Source organism: Symphodus melops (assembly GCF_947650265.1).
Source record: "Symphodus melops genome assembly, chromosome: 14".
In the NCBI taxonomy this organism is placed as follows: domain Eukaryota; kingdom Metazoa; phylum Chordata; class Actinopteri; order Labriformes; family Labridae; genus Symphodus; species Symphodus melops.
In genome coordinates, this window is record NC_136704.1 from 14,564,165 (window position 1) to 14,583,162 (window position 18,998).

General features: G+C 40.1%; 2 protein-coding genes across 6 annotated transcripts; one reads left to right on the forward strand and one right to left on the reverse strand.

Annotated features, from left to right (window-relative positions):
• Positions 1–35: 35 nt before the first annotated feature.
• On the forward strand, positions 36–10,901 carry pcyt1ba (phosphate cytidylyltransferase 1B, choline a). Of its 2 annotated transcripts, XM_079360746.1 has the most exons (9): positions 289–364; positions 1,801–2,015; positions 4,589–4,688; positions 5,922–6,038; positions 6,163–6,314; positions 6,768–6,846; positions 6,946–7,088; positions 7,451–7,639; positions 7,801–10,901. In XM_079360746.1, exons 2-9 carry the CDS (start codon positions 1,977–1,979, stop codon positions 8,023–8,025), a joined length of 1,044 nt encoding a protein of 347 aa, XP_079216872.1. In that variant the 5' UTR covers positions 289–364; positions 1,801–1,976; the 3' UTR covers positions 8,026–10,901. The 2 variants fall into 2 exon arrangements, with proteins under 2 accessions (XP_079216871.1, XP_079216872.1); XM_079360745.1 differs by lacking the exon at positions 1,801–2,015 and having other exon boundaries at positions 36–364.
• pdk3a (pyruvate dehydrogenase kinase, isozyme 3a) lies at positions 9,903–18,704 on the reverse strand. 4 transcript variants are annotated; one of them, XR_013780522.1, is made up of 12 exons: positions 17,743–18,153; positions 15,926–16,067; positions 15,751–15,822; positions 15,081–15,265; positions 14,903–14,992; positions 14,516–14,593; positions 14,243–14,319; positions 14,005–14,106; positions 13,809–13,916; positions 13,593–13,706; positions 12,267–12,500; positions 9,903–10,418 (listed from the first exon to the last, which is right to left on the reverse strand). XR_013780522.1 is itself a non-coding variant. In XM_079360743.1 (12 exons), exons 1-12 carry the CDS (start codon positions 17,843–17,845, stop codon positions 10,408–10,410), a joined length of 1,203 nt encoding a protein of 400 aa, XP_079216869.1. In that variant the 5' UTR covers positions 17,846–18,153; the 3' UTR covers positions 9,903–10,407. The 4 variants fall into 4 exon arrangements, 3 of the variants coding, with proteins under 3 accessions (XP_079216869.1, XP_079216870.1, XP_079216868.1); XM_079360743.1 differs by having other exon boundaries at positions 12,380–12,500; XM_079360744.1 differs by lacking the exon at positions 17,743–18,153 and adding an exon at positions 18,583–18,704 and having other exon boundaries at positions 9,903–12,500.
• Positions 18,705–18,998: the final 294 nt, after the last annotated feature.

Genomic DNA, 18,998 nt, shown 5'->3' on the forward strand with positions numbered 1-18,998 from the left:
CAAAGGGTTTCGAAATGTATAGCCTACTGTCCATATGGTCTAGTGTAGGTCTGTTAAAGTGATCGAGCCCACAGTGATCTGCAGATCATCATCAGTGAGCAGCAGATCTGTCTTAAACACAGACGGACTTTCGTCGCTCTGCTGCACTTCGCATCTGTGCTGGAGCAAAGACATACTCGGCTGTTAACTTGCTAAACTGTAGATGAGACAGAAAAGGCCGCGGTAAACGGATCGATAACCTTTCAGTTTTGAAGAGGCTGCTTACTTTTGTTTGGTTTTTGAAGCCATGGTGAAACAGCGACGCATCAGAGCGCACTCGTGTTGCACTGTTGCACCTCTTTGTTGCAGAAGAGGACCTCTGAAGGTAAACTATAACATCCTCTGGCAAAGCTTTAAAGTTAGTGTTAAAGGTCTGAAGTTGGGCTAATATTATTTTGTTGCCGACTAACTTAATATGACTTGGAAACAGCTGTAAAGTGTTTCTTTGGTGCGAGAAAGATAAAGTCTAGTGCTGGTGTTGTTGTTGTTGTTGTTAAAAAGCTCTGACGCCCCCTTTTAATATAGTAGAAGAAACCTTGTAAACTTAACTGTGGTGCCATTGTTGACAACGGACCAGATTACCCTAATATGAATAAAAAGACAGGTGGTTTTTATATCCAAAAACAACAGATGTTGAACATGCTCTGGTATAACAACGACCTAGACTTGATATTTTTACCACGTAATTCTATACGTAATGGGCATAATGGTGCTGAAAACTCTCTTTTTTGGGCTAGGCTACATGTATATATATATTTTTCATCGTCGATGGACTTTTAACCAGACAGTCAAACCGTTTGCAGTAGCCAATTTATGTCATTTATAAACCCCTTATTTTCACAGTACCTGCATTGTTATTCTCACTACCATCCCACTGATGGTGTTTTTGGTACCCGCTCCAATCCTCACTGCTCACGCTGCTGTTGCTCGTCTCTGATTGGTTCCCTCTTAAAGTTCTCTCCTCTTTTTCGTCGCCATGGCGAGAGCTCAGCAGTCCAACGAACAAAGATCATTTATTTCAGCGATGACTCACTCGTTCTTACAAAATTGCCGAATTATCGTTACAGTCTATGGGAGTAGCACATCAACATATTATATTTTACAGAAGGAAATAAGCGAATAAGCTAAAATCTAACTGAATTATTGACTAAAGCAAATTATGATTGGTATATACACTGTCAGTCAAATTATTTGAAACACCTGATTGAAATGCATTATGCAGTTATTATAAAGACTTTTCATCTAAAGACGTGTATGTTTGAGATGTGTTTCTTCTATCAAATTAAATCCCTGCCAGCATTTCTGTCCAGAAGCAAAAATAAATTAAATGTTTTATTCGTATTTCTTTATTGCTTACTCTAGTTCTAAAATGTGAAAAATAGTGAAAAAAGAAAAACCCTTCTCGGTGTGCCTATACAGCTTACAATATCTATATTAAAACATTTTGACTGGTAGTGTATATTGATTGATATCTTTATTTCAAATGTATTATTATAAGTAAAGCAATAGAAAATATGACAATCGACTGCCACAAAGCAAACACTAGCCTACATGTTTAAAAAAGGGAAGAGTGGATAGTAAAGGAAAATAAGCACATAAATAAAATGATACATTAAATAAGCAATTAAGATCTTTCTTTAATATTCAAAATAGATTCTGTTGCACAACTTTTCAAACTGCTTCATGGGGTATTGTTCCTCCTTCTAGCAGTGCTTAAAAATGATACAGTGAGCCATCTTAACTGTCTCCTCCTCTCTGCAGTAAGGGATCAGAGGAGGAGGAGGAGAGAGGGACAGGCAGGCAGTATGAGCTGAGAGTGGGCGGGGTAATAGAGGAAGGAGAAAGAGACAGAACGGGGAGGAGAGAGGCATCGTCTCACCGATGCTGAGTCACATTACAGAGGGACCACAGACACATCCCATGAGTCTTTGGGAATCATGGAGGAGCTTGAACACACCTGCCCCCATCCTCGGACGGTAGGGCATTTAAGCGTGTTTTCTTTGTTTCTTGCGGTGTAAGTGTGTGTGACAGAGAAAGGGAGAGGAAGACAAAGGGTCCTGCTCCCTTCCGCGTTACGAAACGGATCCCCTATAGCATGTGTCTGCTCAGAATGCTGAGTGGACACGATTGAATGAAGGAAGGGTAATCACACTGTGGATAATGTAGCATGAATGTCCTGCCCAAGGGACAATGAGGAAGTAAGGACAAATCCTCCTCCATTTGGATGCTGTCGCCCTTTGTTTGTGCTATATCTCCTCATCCTGGCATTCATGTCTGCCCCCTCCAATCCCTCCATCTTTTACTTTTCATCTTCTCTCTTCATCATCCATGGCCTCACTGCTAACCATTCGTCCCTGTTGGCCTTTAATCCTGCTTATGCCAGATGTTCTTTACTTGTGCCAGTGATGGCTTTACTGATTACTCTTCCTGATAGGCCTGCATGCTCCCCTGGTCTGTCCGTTTAAGCTTTGCCATCTGCTCTTTGCTAACTCTTTGGAAGCCACCCGGCTCTTCTCACAAAGACAAGGGAATCATGGGAGATGGTGCTGTAGCTTGGATGGCTATCATTGAACTCTGATACACTCACATGGAAAACTGTTAACATGACCGAGCAGGATTTACAGGCAAATTTGAAAAAGGGAGAAGGGAAGAGCAAGTAAATGTTACCACATACAAAAAGAGATACAAAATTAATACTTTCTTTCTCATTGTAGCTCTTTTAACTGTAGCTCTTTACTTACCAGTTATTTTCCTGCTTTCCTATATAGCATGTTGCTATTCAAGGCAGAGAACAGCTTTACTTGTGTATGATTTGAAACAAAGATCTAAGAAACTTAGCAACACATGGATAAAGCTGTCGTGTTTGTATTGTAAAATACACTGGACAAAAAAAGTGTTATGTTGGTATTACTTTAAGTGTAATGTTATTGCATGTGTAAAATTAGTTGTTTTCACTGAAAAGAGGTTGAAATGAAAGACGAAACATAAAAATGTATGCAAGATAGTCTTTCCCTTTGCCAGAAACTAAGACTCATCTTTGAAGGTGAAAAAAATACAGAAAAGTGCTTAAAAACAATTCCACCACTTAAAGAAAAATGTCTATGTATAAAACTATTCATGGTCAAACATGAATGTCTTCATTCTATGCATTTTCTGCAGTGGACATGTGCAATGTGTCCTCAGATTTATGTCTACAGTCCTGGTCTGCCTATAGTCCCCAGTGTAACAAACAGACCTTTAATGTGTGTTTAAGGACATGGCAGCTAGAGTCTGTGTATATGTATACATTTAAAAATGAAAAATATTCTGACCTTTTAATGACCCTGAGAACGTTATCTGCTCATAGCGTGTCAGCCCTCAGGTATGGATGAAGACACAAAGGTAATTTATCTTTGAATAGTTATTATGATATGTGTTTCCTGAAAAGGTAACTACATCTCAGAAAAATGTTTAGACCTTTTTGGAGCCTCGGAGGTCCTTGTAAGACCCCAACTGATGGAAAAGAAATTTGTTTAATTTTTCAATACTAAGCTGCTAAACCATTTTGAAACACAGTTATTATCCTTAAGTTCTAGTTCAAAGCTTTATTTTAAAACAAATTCAAATGTTGTCCTCTTTTATTGTACAAATCTGCAGCAACAGATCACCATTGTTAGTCTGTTCTGTATACCTGTGTCCTTGTTGTCAGCTGGCCAGGCTATGGTTTTAGTTGCTGTTCTGAGAGGATGTATTGACGTCAGTTTCCAGTCTTGTCCTCAGAGATTGAAAATGTTTCCATTCTATCATCCTCCCCTCACACTCCCACTCTTTACCACTCTGTGCAGACTCTGTTTCTCTTTTATTGGTGTGAATGAGATTCAACGAATAGTCCCTGCAGTCAACAGATGGCATACAAAGACACATTTTCAGGCAGACTCACACTGCATCACTTTAACCTTGATGTGCCTTCTACACACAGTGATGAGTGTCATCCTCATTCTTTCTTCCCCATCTGTTTATTTTCATGTATCTCAGTATTGTTGTTTTTTCATCAGCCTCATTTACATAAAGCCTACCTTTAATTATTTAAAAATACTCCTGATAGATTATTTTTTGTAACCTTCCATTTTATTCTTTCCTTTGAATTGTGATTGATTCCTGAGAGGCTTTTGACAACAGATCAATAAGCCTGTCCTTGTTTTCTGCCAATGTTAATACACATGTAGGTTTCACACAGACAGTCTGACTCTGCTCATACTCAACCTCACAGAGTGGTCAACAATTCTGAGTGCACCTCTTTCTCTCTCTCTCTCAATCCATCGGCGCAATATGAAGCAGCTGTGGTCAATAAACTAATGGAGGTTAATGTTACAGAAATGAGAGTGGATAGGATAGGCCACTGAAGGGAAGGGTTTCTGTGCATCATTTTTGGAGATGTCTTTCCCTAAAACGTGCTCGTGGTGATTTTAATTAAATGAATATTAAACTATACTGTTCAATCTCCATTACTCTGTAATGAGTATTATATTTGATCTATGACCCTTTCTCTTTCTCTTCTTGTCTGTCTCAGACTCTGACGGAACCTGCCATCTTTGCCAGGGAGACCAGCTGTGAATGTCGCGCCCCTCATGAGAAACTCACCATTGCTCAGGCCCGCAGAGGCACCCCAGGTACAGCACACCTGCCCTTTTTTCCCCCTTAATTTGATTTGATTCTCTTTTTTTCTTCTCCCACCATTCATGTGTATCTGGCCTTTTTCTTCCTCTGCTACTTGTCTGTGTTTTATATTTTTATACTTACAGCTACTGGTCACAGGTTCCTCCTAACCTTTTAGCCCTGAAGTGAACTCCTCTACTACAATACCTCTACTCTTTATAAGTGTTACTGTTACCACAACTACTCAAACTACTCGGCCACCATTATGCTACAGTTTAAATTATGCTAATGCTACTACAATGCTTTTGGCTACTTGTACTAGTTGTCATTGCATATATTTCGGTTTCCTCTGCTACTTCAATAACTACTATTGCTATTCATGGCCTATTCAGTATCATCATCAGCACACCTAGGTCTACCTGTAGAGCCTACTGCTAGTTATGCAGCTGCTTCTTCTACGCCTAGAAAGTATAAAAGCTATTAAGGCAGCTGCAGCTGCTCCCTCTGTCATCGAGGCTAAAAGGCTACTTCTGTTACTACTCCCACTATTTTACCTTGAATACAGCTACAACTTATTGCTACTACTGCTGCTTTCAGAGCAGATGCTAGCTACTGCCTCATCATTACACTAATACTTGTACTACTGCAGCTATTGTTTCCACTCCTACCCATAAAATGGACTTATTAATATCACAACAGTTACATTTACTGCTAGACTACTATATTGCTATTCTATTACTAAAAATGCTGCTGTCTTTTCCAAAGTATCTATTTACTCTTCCTACTGATGCTAATGATGCTGCTTCTTCAAGTGCTACCACTGCTGTGTTTGGCTTACTTCTTCTTCAAGTTCACTGGGGTGAACTGTTCACTATAGAGCTTTTATCTTGATGGCCAACTCGCAGTTTCCCTAGATTTATTTGGGATTATTAGCTGTACTTAAACAATTAGCTGTATAAGACTAAGCCCAAACATTAGAACAACCTTGTTGGTAATATGTGTAAGTTACTGTACATGATAGCATGTCTTGTATGTTTGACATCAATTTCTAAATATTATGGTTTTGTAAGATGTCTGGCTACTCTTCATTCTCCTAATTCACCCAAAAAAGTGACTGATGAGATAGATGGAGATGTGAATTTACCAGAACTTTCTGTTGAGGTTTACAGTATGTATTATGAGGCATTTCTTCTATGATTGGATACATCTGCAGTTAGTTGTAATACTTGTATTTTTTTTGTTTTCAGTGGACCGACCTGTCAGAGTCTACGCAGATGGCATATTTGACCTGTTCCACTCTGGTCATGCTCGTGCTCTCATGCAAGCCAAGAACCTTTTCCCCAATACCTACCTCATAGTAGGAGGTAGATCCGATCCATGAGAAAACACTAACACATCTTGTATACACATTCAAATGTCATTGCACACAAAAAAAGAATGACAGTTGTGTTTGAAACTGATTGATATTCCTTTATGTGTTTGACATAGTGTGTAGTGATGAGCTGACCCATAAGTACAAGGGTTTCACAGTCATGACAGAGACTGAACGTTACGAAGCACTGAGACACTGCCGCTACGTCGACGAGATTCTGAGAGATGCACCCTGGACTCTAACACCCGAGTTCCTGGAGAAACACAAGGTGTGTGTGTGTTTTGTTGTTTTCCGCATCTGTGTAAAACTGGGCACGAAGTATACAGGGGCTGTCATCTGAATTTCCCTTGGGATCAATAAAGTATCTATCTATCTATCTATCTATCTATCTATCTATCTATCTATCTATCTATCTATCTATCTATCTATCTATCTATCTATCTATCTATCTATCTATCTATCTATCTATCTATCTATCTATCTATCTATCTATCTATCTATCTATCTATCTATCTATCTATCACAAGGACTCAAAGGTCAAAGTGGAGAGAAACTAATAAAGAATAAGCACTAATGTATGTAATGAGGCATCTTAGTGGTCATTACAACCACAATTTAGAAACTTGTGTATTACAGCGTCAGTGTTTTTTTAAAACCTCCTGTCTGTGTGCCAGTGTGATGTTTTCTACTATACAGTGCTTGACCTTTGATTGTCTCTCAGATCGATTTTGTGGCTCATGATGATATCCCATACTCCTCAGCAGGAAGTGAGGACGTTTATAAACATATCAAGGAGGCAGGTAAGTGTGTGATACTAGACAGGAGAAGAAAATGTATATATTCCCTTAAAACATACCATGAACAGTTTCTAATTGAATGATTTTACACGTGTAATCCAGGGATGTTTGTACCCACACAACGGACAGAGGGAATTTCAACCTCTGACTTAATTACAAGAATTGTCAGAGACTATGATGTCTACGCTCGACGCAACCTCCAACGCGGCTACACGGCTAAGGAGCTGAATGTTAGCTACATAAACGTAAGAGCAGGGCCAATGATTTATGAATTACATTCTGGTTCTTTCAAATTTGATATAATCATCATGTAGTATTTTGGTTTCTTCCTGGAGATTGAACTGCCAATAATATTATCAACAAGGCCATTAATGTCTTACTTATTGTCCTTCTATTTTTCAACCACATTTCCTTCTATTCAACGACTACCTGCTTAATACTGGTCATGCATGTCATGTTTAGTAGTGTTTGTCCATTCTTTTGGGTTGTACTGTAATGTACTTGGAGCAATCCGGCAACAGAATTTCCTTCAGGATGAACAAAGTTCGATCTTATCTTCATCTGTAACGTTCAATCATTTCTTTCCCTCAACATCGACTCCCCTCAGGAGAAGAAGTACAGGTTACAGAACCAGGTGGATCGGATGAAGGAGAAGGTTCGCACAGTCGAGGAGAAGAGTAAACATTTTGTTTATCGCGTGGAGGAGAAGAGCGCTGACCTTATTCAGAAGTGGGAGGAGAAATCCAGAGAGTTTATCGGCAACTTCTTGGAACTGTTTGGACCTGATGGGACATGGGTAATTACCTCTTGCACATTTTTGCTAATCTTAATTTTTTAAACACTAAACCTAATTTTATTGACTTTATTTAGTATTGACTTGCATCTTTTGTTTACATCGTAGATGTATCTTTAATGTACCTGGAGCATTTGTACAAATGTTGCCTCTTTCCGTTACAGAAACAGGTGTTTCAGGAGCGCAGTGGACGGATGCTCTCCTATGCTCTGTCTCCCCGAGAGTCACCCTGCAACAGTCCCCCCCGTGAACTGTCCCCGCTACGCTCTCCGTCACCCCCGTCGCCCCCTGCCCGCTGGCACAATGCACGGCCATCGCCACCCAACTCCCCCAAAGGAGCATCCGCCTCTATGAGCAGCATGAGTGAAGGTGATGAAGATGAAAAGTAGTCGGACTCAGACACACACACACACATGTACACACACGTCACACTTCACTCACTGCCTGTGAACTGCTCACACACATACACACACTCGCGAACACTTACACTGCAACAAACACTGGCTGGAAACTGGAAGTAGATTTCTAAATGCGACAGAGGGTGATCATGGGAAATGACGTTCTTTGCTGCTGAGTTATGAAGCCATCACTGTTTCTGTTGTCTGGACAACTCCGAAGACTGAAGGACAAAGGAATAAGAAAAGGATTTGTGCACAGTGTCACATATCATTAGACAACCCAGAATGCTTTGCAGCATATTTTGGGAGGATTTTCTTGACAGCTGACAGAAACTGTCCTACAGCCCTCTCATAATGTCACCTCTTTGTTTGTTTTCCTCCTGTCTACTAGGATTTTGATTTCATTTGCCAAGACTTCTTGTAGTTGCTGTGACCACTATATGTAACATGTCACAAAGTGAGACAAAAACAATTGTGCAACAGTCCATTCTACAGGTCATGTGAATGAGCAGGAACTGGTCTGTGTCATTTGTGCTTGTTGAGCTGAGAGCTAGGATTGAAGAAAAAAAGACACTTCACACACTTGTCAGCAGTTGTTGAACAACCTCCGGGCCCTTGAACACACAATCTGGTTTGCACTTACACTGGTTTGCACCATTTTAGCCTGAACAATTGATTGGCAGGGACTTTAAGTAATCTACAATCCTTGATCCACCGATTCCAATGCTACAGTTGAGAAATAACCACGAAACTGATTCAAACTAATCCTGAAGAAAATCATAGGAAAATAAAACAATGCCTTGGGAAACAGCAGAGGGAGTAGGACTCCTACGATTTGTGACTTTGGCTGCATTTAATCATTATGGTACCTGTTAGATAGTCCTAAAAAAATGCGATGTGTAGCTTCTTGAATGTAAACTAAGTCTTTAGCCCTATTCAGACTGTTGTTTCAAGGTGTGATATTTAGGCTACGCCCCTGTGAAGCTTCGCCTTGAGTATGAAAGTCGCAGAGGTGTAATAAACAGACAAAGTGATCCCCCCTCTGTAACCTTCTTCGGGGGTTGTAATAGAGGTGTTACAGCCACGAGGCGGTATCAGCAGAGCCAGCAGGGGAGAACAGTGTTGTGTGTTTATGCATGCTTGACTGCGAGTGTGTATGTGGAGCTGTCGACGTGCCATGCTCTTTTGTGCTTACGCAACATTGTAAGGCCCGTAACACAATGTGAATTCACAGACTGGGACACCGATATTATACTGCGAAATGACAGCTGAGCTTCAATACGGTGCTGTTTAGGAATTGCACTATGGAAAGGGCTTTTCAGACCATCCTGATTTCTGCTTACATTCTATACAAAGTCATACATCCTTCACCATTCAGTAAGCCACACCAATGTCACATCTCACTGTTAACACATAGTAGAAAGAAAGCCATGAACTTTTAACATTTTCATGTTTATCCATGTTTGGCAGACGTTCATGCTCTCTGGAACTTGATGTCAGCTGTTAATCAGACCCGACAAACTAGGAGATCAAGCCTTCCTCGAGGACTCTGATGATACTTGAAATATTGAAATCATACAATAACTGAAGCCCTGCAGGTGAACTGTCAGGTCCTCAGAAGCTGGGACATCTCCACGGAAAAGCTTGGAAATGTATGTCATAATAACTTTCTCAGGCTGCAGCAGGCCTCTCTTCCACCACAACAATAAAGTAAATATCCCAATGCAATGTAGAGACCTTACTGTCCTGTTAATCTGCACTATGTGTACAAACTTTGGGAACATGTGTCTTTTTTTTTTGGGTTCGTTTTAATGTCCAAAACAGCTTAATATGTTAATAAATAAAAAAATATGAAAGTGAAGACAGACTGATCGCACACAACAGCTTTGTCTTTATTGTTCGGGTTTGAAAATAGTATTTAATCTCGTGCTCGTACCATTCAACGGTCCTTCTTTTTGTTATGTCTTCTTTCACTCCTTCGTTCATGCACACAGATACATTTGTTTTGAGCTGGAGATACAGCAGGATCGGACACGCCACACTGGCTGCATATACAGCAAATATCTTATCATTGATCAATATGTACACAATCTTTTCTAAAATATTATACTCTAGGTACAGAAATAGTCTTTTACTGTGAAGGTCGACAACCACTTGAGATCAGGCTTCTACTTTAACAGGGGGTGACTAAATGTGGAAGCCTGTGGCGTCTATGGTACAACACAGCACTTCTTTTACAATAGCTTTGTCACTGAGTAACAGAGACTGGCAGTTTACAAAGGCATCGGCAGTGATGAAACTTTACAGTGTGGCTGAAAAAGACGAGGATGCTTGCTTTTCTGGTTTCTTCTGCTACACTCCACTCTTTTCACATCAGACTTGAGCTGAAGGAGATGAGAAAAGGAAGTCACTTCAGAGGGCAGAAATTCCCCATCATCTGGTCTTAACAAAAAGTACCATGTTTTAGCCATATAACTTTATTTTGAAGTAGCGGTGACCTGGGATTTCTCTTGATTTTTACGTTTTAAAAAAATCTTGAAAGAGGATTGAAAGAAGGTCAGGAAAGATGCTTATTGTCATAATGATTGAAAGGAGAATTGCACGGACAGGGTAACTAAAGTGCATGAAAGCTGTTCCTGCATATGACTAATGTGATAAAAAAAAACAAAAAACAGGGTTAGTACAAAAATATTACTGGCTCCTTTAATCGCATTTTACCCTGCCGGCTTTTCGAAATGTTGCTCGAGTTCCTTTAAATTAAATAAATAAGTGGACTATCGACACATTTTTGAAAACAAGCTGAAAACAAGAAGAGATAAATATAAAACAATCTTAGTCCAACATCATCAATAAAAAAAAAAAAGAAAGAGAGCGATAACAGTGCAAACGCCTAAAAACTTGTTTAACAGTTTTTTGTTCCTGGATAAATTAGATATTCAATATTTTTGCTTACTAGTTAAATTTTCCTTTTACTACTTACACAAAAGCACATTTTTTAAAAGCAGACATGCTTTGTCACTCAGAGGACTGTAGGGATTAGTATGAATACAACAAGGCTGACAGGATGGAGCATTGTTAGCGCTGGTAGCTGTTAGCATGTCTTGGATCTAGTATGGCAGGTCCATATTATTTAGTCCTCTTTAGATGCATCATGTCCATTCCTCTCTCGTACAATTCATCATGCTGGTGTGTGGTCTGTGTGCTACTTGAATGGCATGGTGGTGTTTCGTAAGCATCATACAGATGCTCCTTTGGTCCTTCGGCAGGCGTTAAATCAGGGGACAGAGAAGGTCTGATGAGGAGAGCTTGTCCGCTCTCTGTCGATCAGGGCATTTGGTTAACTTCCATATGTGAAGCAGAACAACATAACAGAATAATATTCTGTATTTCTAACATTTTTCAACAATAAAATTAACTTTAAGTTCCTGTAGAGCCTTCAAGATATCTTTTTAAAAACATTAAATATGAAATAAATTCCCAGAAATAAGGCTTTCTCTCTTTGACATAAAATAAAAGTCCTGTATTCAAGACTTAGAAAAAAGTGTGCTGTTGATGCAATGCTTCCTATAATTATTCAAAAAGAGCTCAAATGTTCTGTCATTTACTGGAAATGTTGTCTGACATTTTCCCAAGCTTGAATAAAGTTCAACCAAAACAAGTCTTTACTATGCCAATGGCACACTGGCCTAATTGTGTGTTCAGTCAAAAGTGTCTCCCCAAAGGAAGGAAATGAAACCTCCTCTCAGCCCAATTTGCTCTGAAACTCACCCCACTCTGACTCAGCTTGTGTCTGCGAGAGAGACACAGAATACAAGGCTCCACTGCACTGCTGAAAGACTTTCAATCAGCAGTGCATGGCTTCTTCAGCTACAGGGAGCAGCGGCCTAGTCAGCAAAGACAAGCCAGGCCAAACCGTGCACGAGACAGAGGGAGGAGTAATGATGATGGAGTAAAGCGAGCTTGGTTGTATCTCAGAGAAAATTAAGTCAGCTTTAGCACAGACTCACAAATCATGTGATTATATGACAGTGAGGATCTATCATTTCCAGGACGTTCACTTGTAAGTCCATCCTGGAAAAGCCAGTGGTCACGCCATCACAATAAAATCTACGCAGATGGTGAATGTTATTGCCATTGGGTACATATATAGGTCAAGGGGTCATGCATATTTTTTTCTAAACCTTTAACCACTGGAATGTAAAATCAAGTCTGATCCTAAACAAAGCATTTACCCAAGGGCAACATTTCATCCAACAGGCCAGAGAGTGAGCTGTTTGGTCTCCCAGCTGAGGGCTGGGTTAGCAGGTCAGGCAAAGTTATCTGTTGGCTTTGTATGTGGACTTGCTGGCATCACGGGGTTCTTTGCTGGGGTTGCTCCAGTCATCCGCCTCCGGGCTGGTCTTGTAATGCCGCCACGCTGACTTGTTGAAGACAGGCAGGCGCTCAAATGACTCACTGGACAGGGCCTTTGAGAAACACATCCAACATAACACAAGATTTAGAGACAATTAGCTTTACATGAAGAAAAAGTCAAGCTTGCAGACACTGACACTTGTAAATCTGTGTAGATTTAGCAAACACAATGTGTTTAGTTGTAAACGATGGAATTTTTTGGCGGGTTGGATTTAAGTGCTATGCTAGCTGTTTCTCCATTCCTGTCATGATGCTAAGCTAAGCCAAGCTAACCTTCCCTTCATACTTCATATGCATTCTTTGGCATCACAGTTCATTTGATTTCACATTAAGTTAGTCTGGAAAAATGATGCCACCTTAATGTGTCTGTTAAATGTAAAGGGCATCATGAGCAGCCAGTTAGCATAGCGAGCAAAAAGATATGGTCAGAAACAGCTGCCCTATCTGACAACTTTTCTAAGTAACTAAATCTGCAGATCTAGGATTTCTAAAACTGAACTAAGTTTAATTAAATTAAATTTATTCATCCAAAAAATACAATAGTTTCTTCCATTGACAAATGCCGCAGCTAGCTAAGCTCAAAGTCTGCCTTCAACTATTTTTTACTCCACTCATATTTAAAAATGCTACAGTAAATCTATTAAGGAGTAACTTATGACAGGTGCATTTCTGTTTACTAACAAGAGCACAGAGTTTTACCCTTTTCATGATTAGATATTTCCAGGAAGCCATTTTAACAAAGCACAACATTAGAGGGAGGTCTGTTAGCTGCAAATCCTAGTTTTGTTTGTGCCTCTCATAATCATTTAAAGATTATGTTGACAAGTGCTGCTTAGTGACAAATAAATGGAGGTGCTTTAATTAAAAGTAAGGCTGCAGACTGGTTTTAATACTTTAACCTTGTCGTTGGAAGCTTCACTTCCAGTCTTTAAACTAATCTAAGATATCCGTCTTCTAACTCTCACATTTTACTTCCCAGACAAGTGAGAGTAATATAAACTTCCCATCAAAGTCAACAACAACTGATTATCTATATTTACCCATTGGTGAGCGCATCTTTTTAAACTCTAACACTCAGAGTACAGAGTCTTTGAGAGCCAAAACAACCTTTACAACTTGTTCCACATTTGACCAGCTCACTTTACCTTCAGATAGATGACAGCATCAGTGCCCACGCCCTCCATGGAGTAAAGTTTCAGATCCCCCTGGAAGTATCGGGCATAGAGCCTAGAAATGGGCAAACCATAGCCAAAACCAGCCTGGGTGGGGGAAGAAGTGTGGCAGAAATTAATTTCCCATATGTCACACCATACACAGACAATGTGAGAGGCCAGTCTGATTAGATTTTGTCTGTTGTTTACCAGTGGGACAGCTCCTGGCTCGAAGCTTGGCGTCGGGGCAGTGGAGTACATGTAGTTGAACAGACGGTCTATCTTCCTCAGAGGAACTCCTCCTCCTCTGTCGCTGATCTGAGAACAAACAGTCGCACACAAATGAGAATAAACACTATTTCCTTGAATAAGCACGCTCATTTTTGCTTGCACGTGTGTTATTTACCTTAATAGAGAGATCCTCTTTACCCAGAGTGACTTTGGCCTTCACTGGTGGTAATCCTTCTTTACTGTTTTCATGAAGCTCCACCGTGGCTCTCATTGAGTTCTACAAACACCCACACACTTAATTAACTCAGCTCAGCACAAGTACTAACAGAATTATAGTGACATTATGGGGTTAATTACAACTACAGAGTGCTGGACTGGTTGGACTGCATGAACGGATTCTGCCCCTTGCTTACCTTGAAGAGCTCAAACAGCATGTGGAACAGATGGGAGGGCACATACACCACCTGTATGGGCTTATTTGGGGCCTTCACTGGAAGATTGAAAGTAAGAAGAAGAAAACGACTAAAAGCTGGTTCTTTTTTAGGTTAATTATATGTTCAGCATTGTAATTTGGCTACATTTGGACAGTAAGCTGCAACAACACGCTATGAAAAGACGTGAATAACCGGGATAAAGGATCGAATGCATGGACGTGGCACAGACAACAACAAAAAAAGCCCTCTCACTGTTAAACTCTTCAATCTTCAGCTCCGGTGCTGCCAAGTAGTACTTCTCACACAACATCTTGGCTGTGTCATAGGCATCTGAGCGGAGCAAAAACAACACGAGTCAGGAAAAAAAAACAGGCAGAATATGTTGATTGTTCATGTTTGGATTCCTTGGACTAACAGGTCGCTAATGTAGCTTCTCACTGGGTCACTGAGAGTGCAGCTTTGGAGCCACGCTGCAGAAAACTATCATTAAGTAAACACGCCATTTAGCACATATGAACTTTGATTTATTTGATTTCTGGTCAGAGCTGCTGCTATGATAGGAATCCATTCAAAAAAGGAATCAGATATGGGAGGGGGGTAATCCTGAATAAGTATCAAGCATGACATTTTTTAACTCACCACTGACAACTTCAGCCACACTGCAGGTTGGATCGATACTGCCAATATGTTTTGGAAGCGCAGGGTTTGTGTCGTTACCAAACAGAAGAGCTGCTCAGAATGACACGGAAATTAGAGTTAGTGGAAGTGAAAGGACAGATGGCATGCTTGTGATCCAAACAGGCTTTCTGTTGCTCACTGTGCTGGTTGATGAGCATACGGAATGAGATCCGGTTGGTGTAGAAGCGGTCGAGGAAATACTGGATGTTGCTGCTGATGAAAGGGTCGAAGCCAAATTTCTCCTTGTACTCGATGACTCCCTGAGCCACAGTGGGCACCACATCATTGTGACGGTTACGGATCTCAATCAAGAGCTCCAGGAAACTAAAACATACATTTTTTAAATTGTAATAAGGTAGAAAATAAATCCGCTTATGACTGTCATTTCAAAGTCATTTTCAGATTATACACAAGGTTGTTTCTTGGTCTATCTCTTGCACAAACTTTTTTTACACTTAAAAAAGAGCAGTTTTAAAATAAGCATTCTGTTTTCTAGGATCCAGTCTGCTACTTGAGTCCATCATTTGTTTGCTGTTTTGGCGACTCAACCTTCACACGAATGCTTTTTGGATTTCCAGTGAACCAAATTGTTCTTGGAACTGTTCTGTGTAAACACACTTCATTATCCAGACTACTGTCTGTGTTTATACTTCATGTGTGGCTGTTTATAACACGGGCTATGGTTGAAGTATAAATACACAGGGGATTAACTATGTGGAAAGAGGGACTATAAAGACAGTGTAGAACAGCTGTCTACACTTCCTGTAGTTTATTTTTATTACTCCTTAATCGAAGCAATATTCACTTACTCATTCAGAGCGTGAGGGTCCTCTGGCTTTCTGTTCTCATAATCCAGCAGCTCCACAAAGCTCTGCATGTACCTAACAAAGCAAGCAACGGTCAAAAAGACAACATTTACACACGCTTCGAAACAACACCTTGATGGTAACTCTCGTGGCTCAGCAGTAAACAAAGGTGTCTCACCATTTCTGTACCAGTCTGACTGAGGGCTGGCTGAGCAGGTTGTCAGGTAGCAGGTTCACCTCTCGCATAGTGTTGGCCAGCCGCACCGGCAGCTCCTTACGCAGGAACATGTAGGAGGTTTTCTCGCAGGCATTGTCCCGGCCTTGAAGAAGAAAAGAAAGTAGGGTTTGTTAAAACAACAACACTAGATTAGATATGTGGAGGTGTCGGTACAGATTTCCTTTAAACAAATGCGTACTTTCTTGTCTTGCTCCTTAAAATCAAATTATCACAGCTATTCTTGTTCTTGTTATTATGTCTACACTCTTTGAATTAAGAGCACAGCCAGGTGTCTTGGAAATGACAACCAGTACTGAAAACGATGACATAACTTTGAACTTTTCTTTAAACTGTACAACTGTGTGCCACATACAAAATGATTGAACCTTTAAAATGATGCACCAAAGTGACTGAAAGCGAGGTAAACATGCCAGCTAGAGCTCCACTTTAAGACTGCGGTTGGGAGCTGTTATCAGTTTCAACATTTAATATGATACCTCCAACCTTGGTAACTGGATTGGACCCTATTTACCATCTGCAAACATTCGCTCATAAAAAGGAAATCACAAAATACACTATACAACCAGTACATAGGGAGTCATGGAAAAGTTTGGTGCATATTTGTTTCATATCCAAACAGGAAAACTGAATCACTGTGGTGTAATAATAATGTCTGTCTCATGAATGGCGCCGCACTTTCACCCCCTTTACTCGGCCACAATATAATTGACACTGTTTGAAAACACATCTGAGCCGAGGACTCACTAAGGAGCACATGAAGCCTATTAAAATACAAGCAGAGACAACCACGAAACGCAGTTGGGGATCATACTTCCAAAGTTTCAGGCAGCGACTAAAAAAGGACCAAAGGTGAAGTCTTATCTACGCAAACAATTCAAAGGAACACTTTCAGCAAAATGAAAGGAAATGTTTTATCCTCTCTCCCCCATTCAGCAAAGTAAAAAAAGAGGCAGCTATAAAACTGGGTAGTGAAACCAATAAACACTGAGTCAGCCTTGGAAGAGCACACACACACACTCTGCAGCAACCCCTCCATGATGTCTCATTTGTTCCCCTCTGAATAAGGTCTGCCCCCCCCCCCCCCCCTCCAATGACACAAACTATTACTGCAGACAAGACGCTCCCTTCCTTTCTTCATGCAAACCAACAAGTGTTGCACACTCACTGTGCTGCATGCATCCAATCTACAGCTGTGAGAAGGAATTACATAACAAAGATGAGTCGCCCTCTTTTTAATCACAGATGGATTAGGAAAGGACTGGAGTGTGGCTACACAGTCTAGCACAGATATTGACAGTTCAAGAAGGAGAGAGAAAAACTGTTTACTGAACATTTGTCAGCTACTAAACAATGACTAATTCTCTGAAAGCTCAGCTATTAAAACAAACCTTAATGATGTATAAAACTCTGCCTAACATGATACAGGGTGTCCACCCTTCATTGCATTCAAGCCACAGTTGAAATCTGAATACGAGCATGCATTTAGCACATGGTAAACAGACCTGCAATAACAAGTCATACAGAAGCCATGAGCATTAATGGTCCAGTTTGTGCTGTGATAAGTGTGTTACTAAAAGTAAACAACAATTCAAATGTCAGATCTCATCATAGAGACACCATATTATTAAAAATACATGTTTTAATTAAAAAGAGCTCAGAGATGCCTTAGACAGACTTAATGGGGAATATAAATATGTAAAGGCCCCATGGTTGTTGTCATTAACATCACCCAGTCTCCTCTTTGACACAATTCTTACCAAAATCCAGAAACTGTTTAATGGAGAGCGGGGACGGCGAAAATCTGGAGTAGTACTCGATTTTGGGGTTTGTGTTTTTCAGCAGAGACGTGAAGATCCTCATTTTGAAAGTTCAGCAGCGATGATGCTAGGACCTAAACGTGAGAATGAGGAGGCTCAATGCAAACACGACCATTTCTTCCTCCTGTTGTGTTGACAGTCCTGGTGTCTCTCATCCAGCGGACACATGTGTCCCAGCCCGCTGCTCTCCAGAGACCACGAAACAAAGAGACGACAAAATGTCCATAAGTTTACATGAAAGGATGCGAACAGTATGTGAGCAAATGGGCTTCCTGTATCTGCATTGTTGGGCTTTCAGAGCAGCGCAACGGACCTCAAACTAGTCCGATCAAATCGCGTATATCCTGATAAGAGTTTCACAATAAAACTGCCAATGTCATTTTTTGTATATATATATTTTTTAATTCGTCGTGGGTGCCTTATTGTTTTACATTGTTCTTTACCTTTATTAATGCCCGAAATATTTTTAATGTAATCTAATTTGCATACAACAAATAGGATATTGACCGATCTAGACAATAATAATATTAATAATAATAATTTAACAAATCAGGACAATCTTACCAACTACAATGAATAATAAACAACTAATACAAACAAAATATTGAAGTGTGCTTGTAAATCTTGATGATAGATTGTATTTGATGTTTTTTTTTGCATTTTTTATTCTACCGATCAAGAAATATTACAATATTTCTTCAATAATAAACATGTGAAATTAACAACATCCCTCTTCCTTTCACCTTCCTCCTTTGTTGATGAGTAAACGTTAAGTCCAACCTTAATAAAATACACTGATGGTTTGATGGTCCACACTGGGTTGTAACAACAATCGTTGTTTGAGACAGTTGTCCATCGGTCACTTTCTGTTGGTGACGTTTTCCCATTTCAGACATTTTATTTTGAAGTTTGAGTCTCCAGTCTTCCGGCCTATTTTGGGACGTTTTGACGTATTTGGAAGCACGTACGTCGACATTTCTTGACAACCGCACTTAGCCAAGGCTTGTTGATGCTTTGCGTTGATTGGCTTAAAATACGGAAGTTATAAAACAAAACAGCAACCTGATTGGACGGAGGCGTGTCAGTCAGTTTCATTCCAGTGCAGTTTGTAATATGTAGTGTTCACATACAGAGAAATATTTTAAAAAACTAGAAGACTTCGGAGACTAATGAGTATAATTCAGTACTGTAGGTTA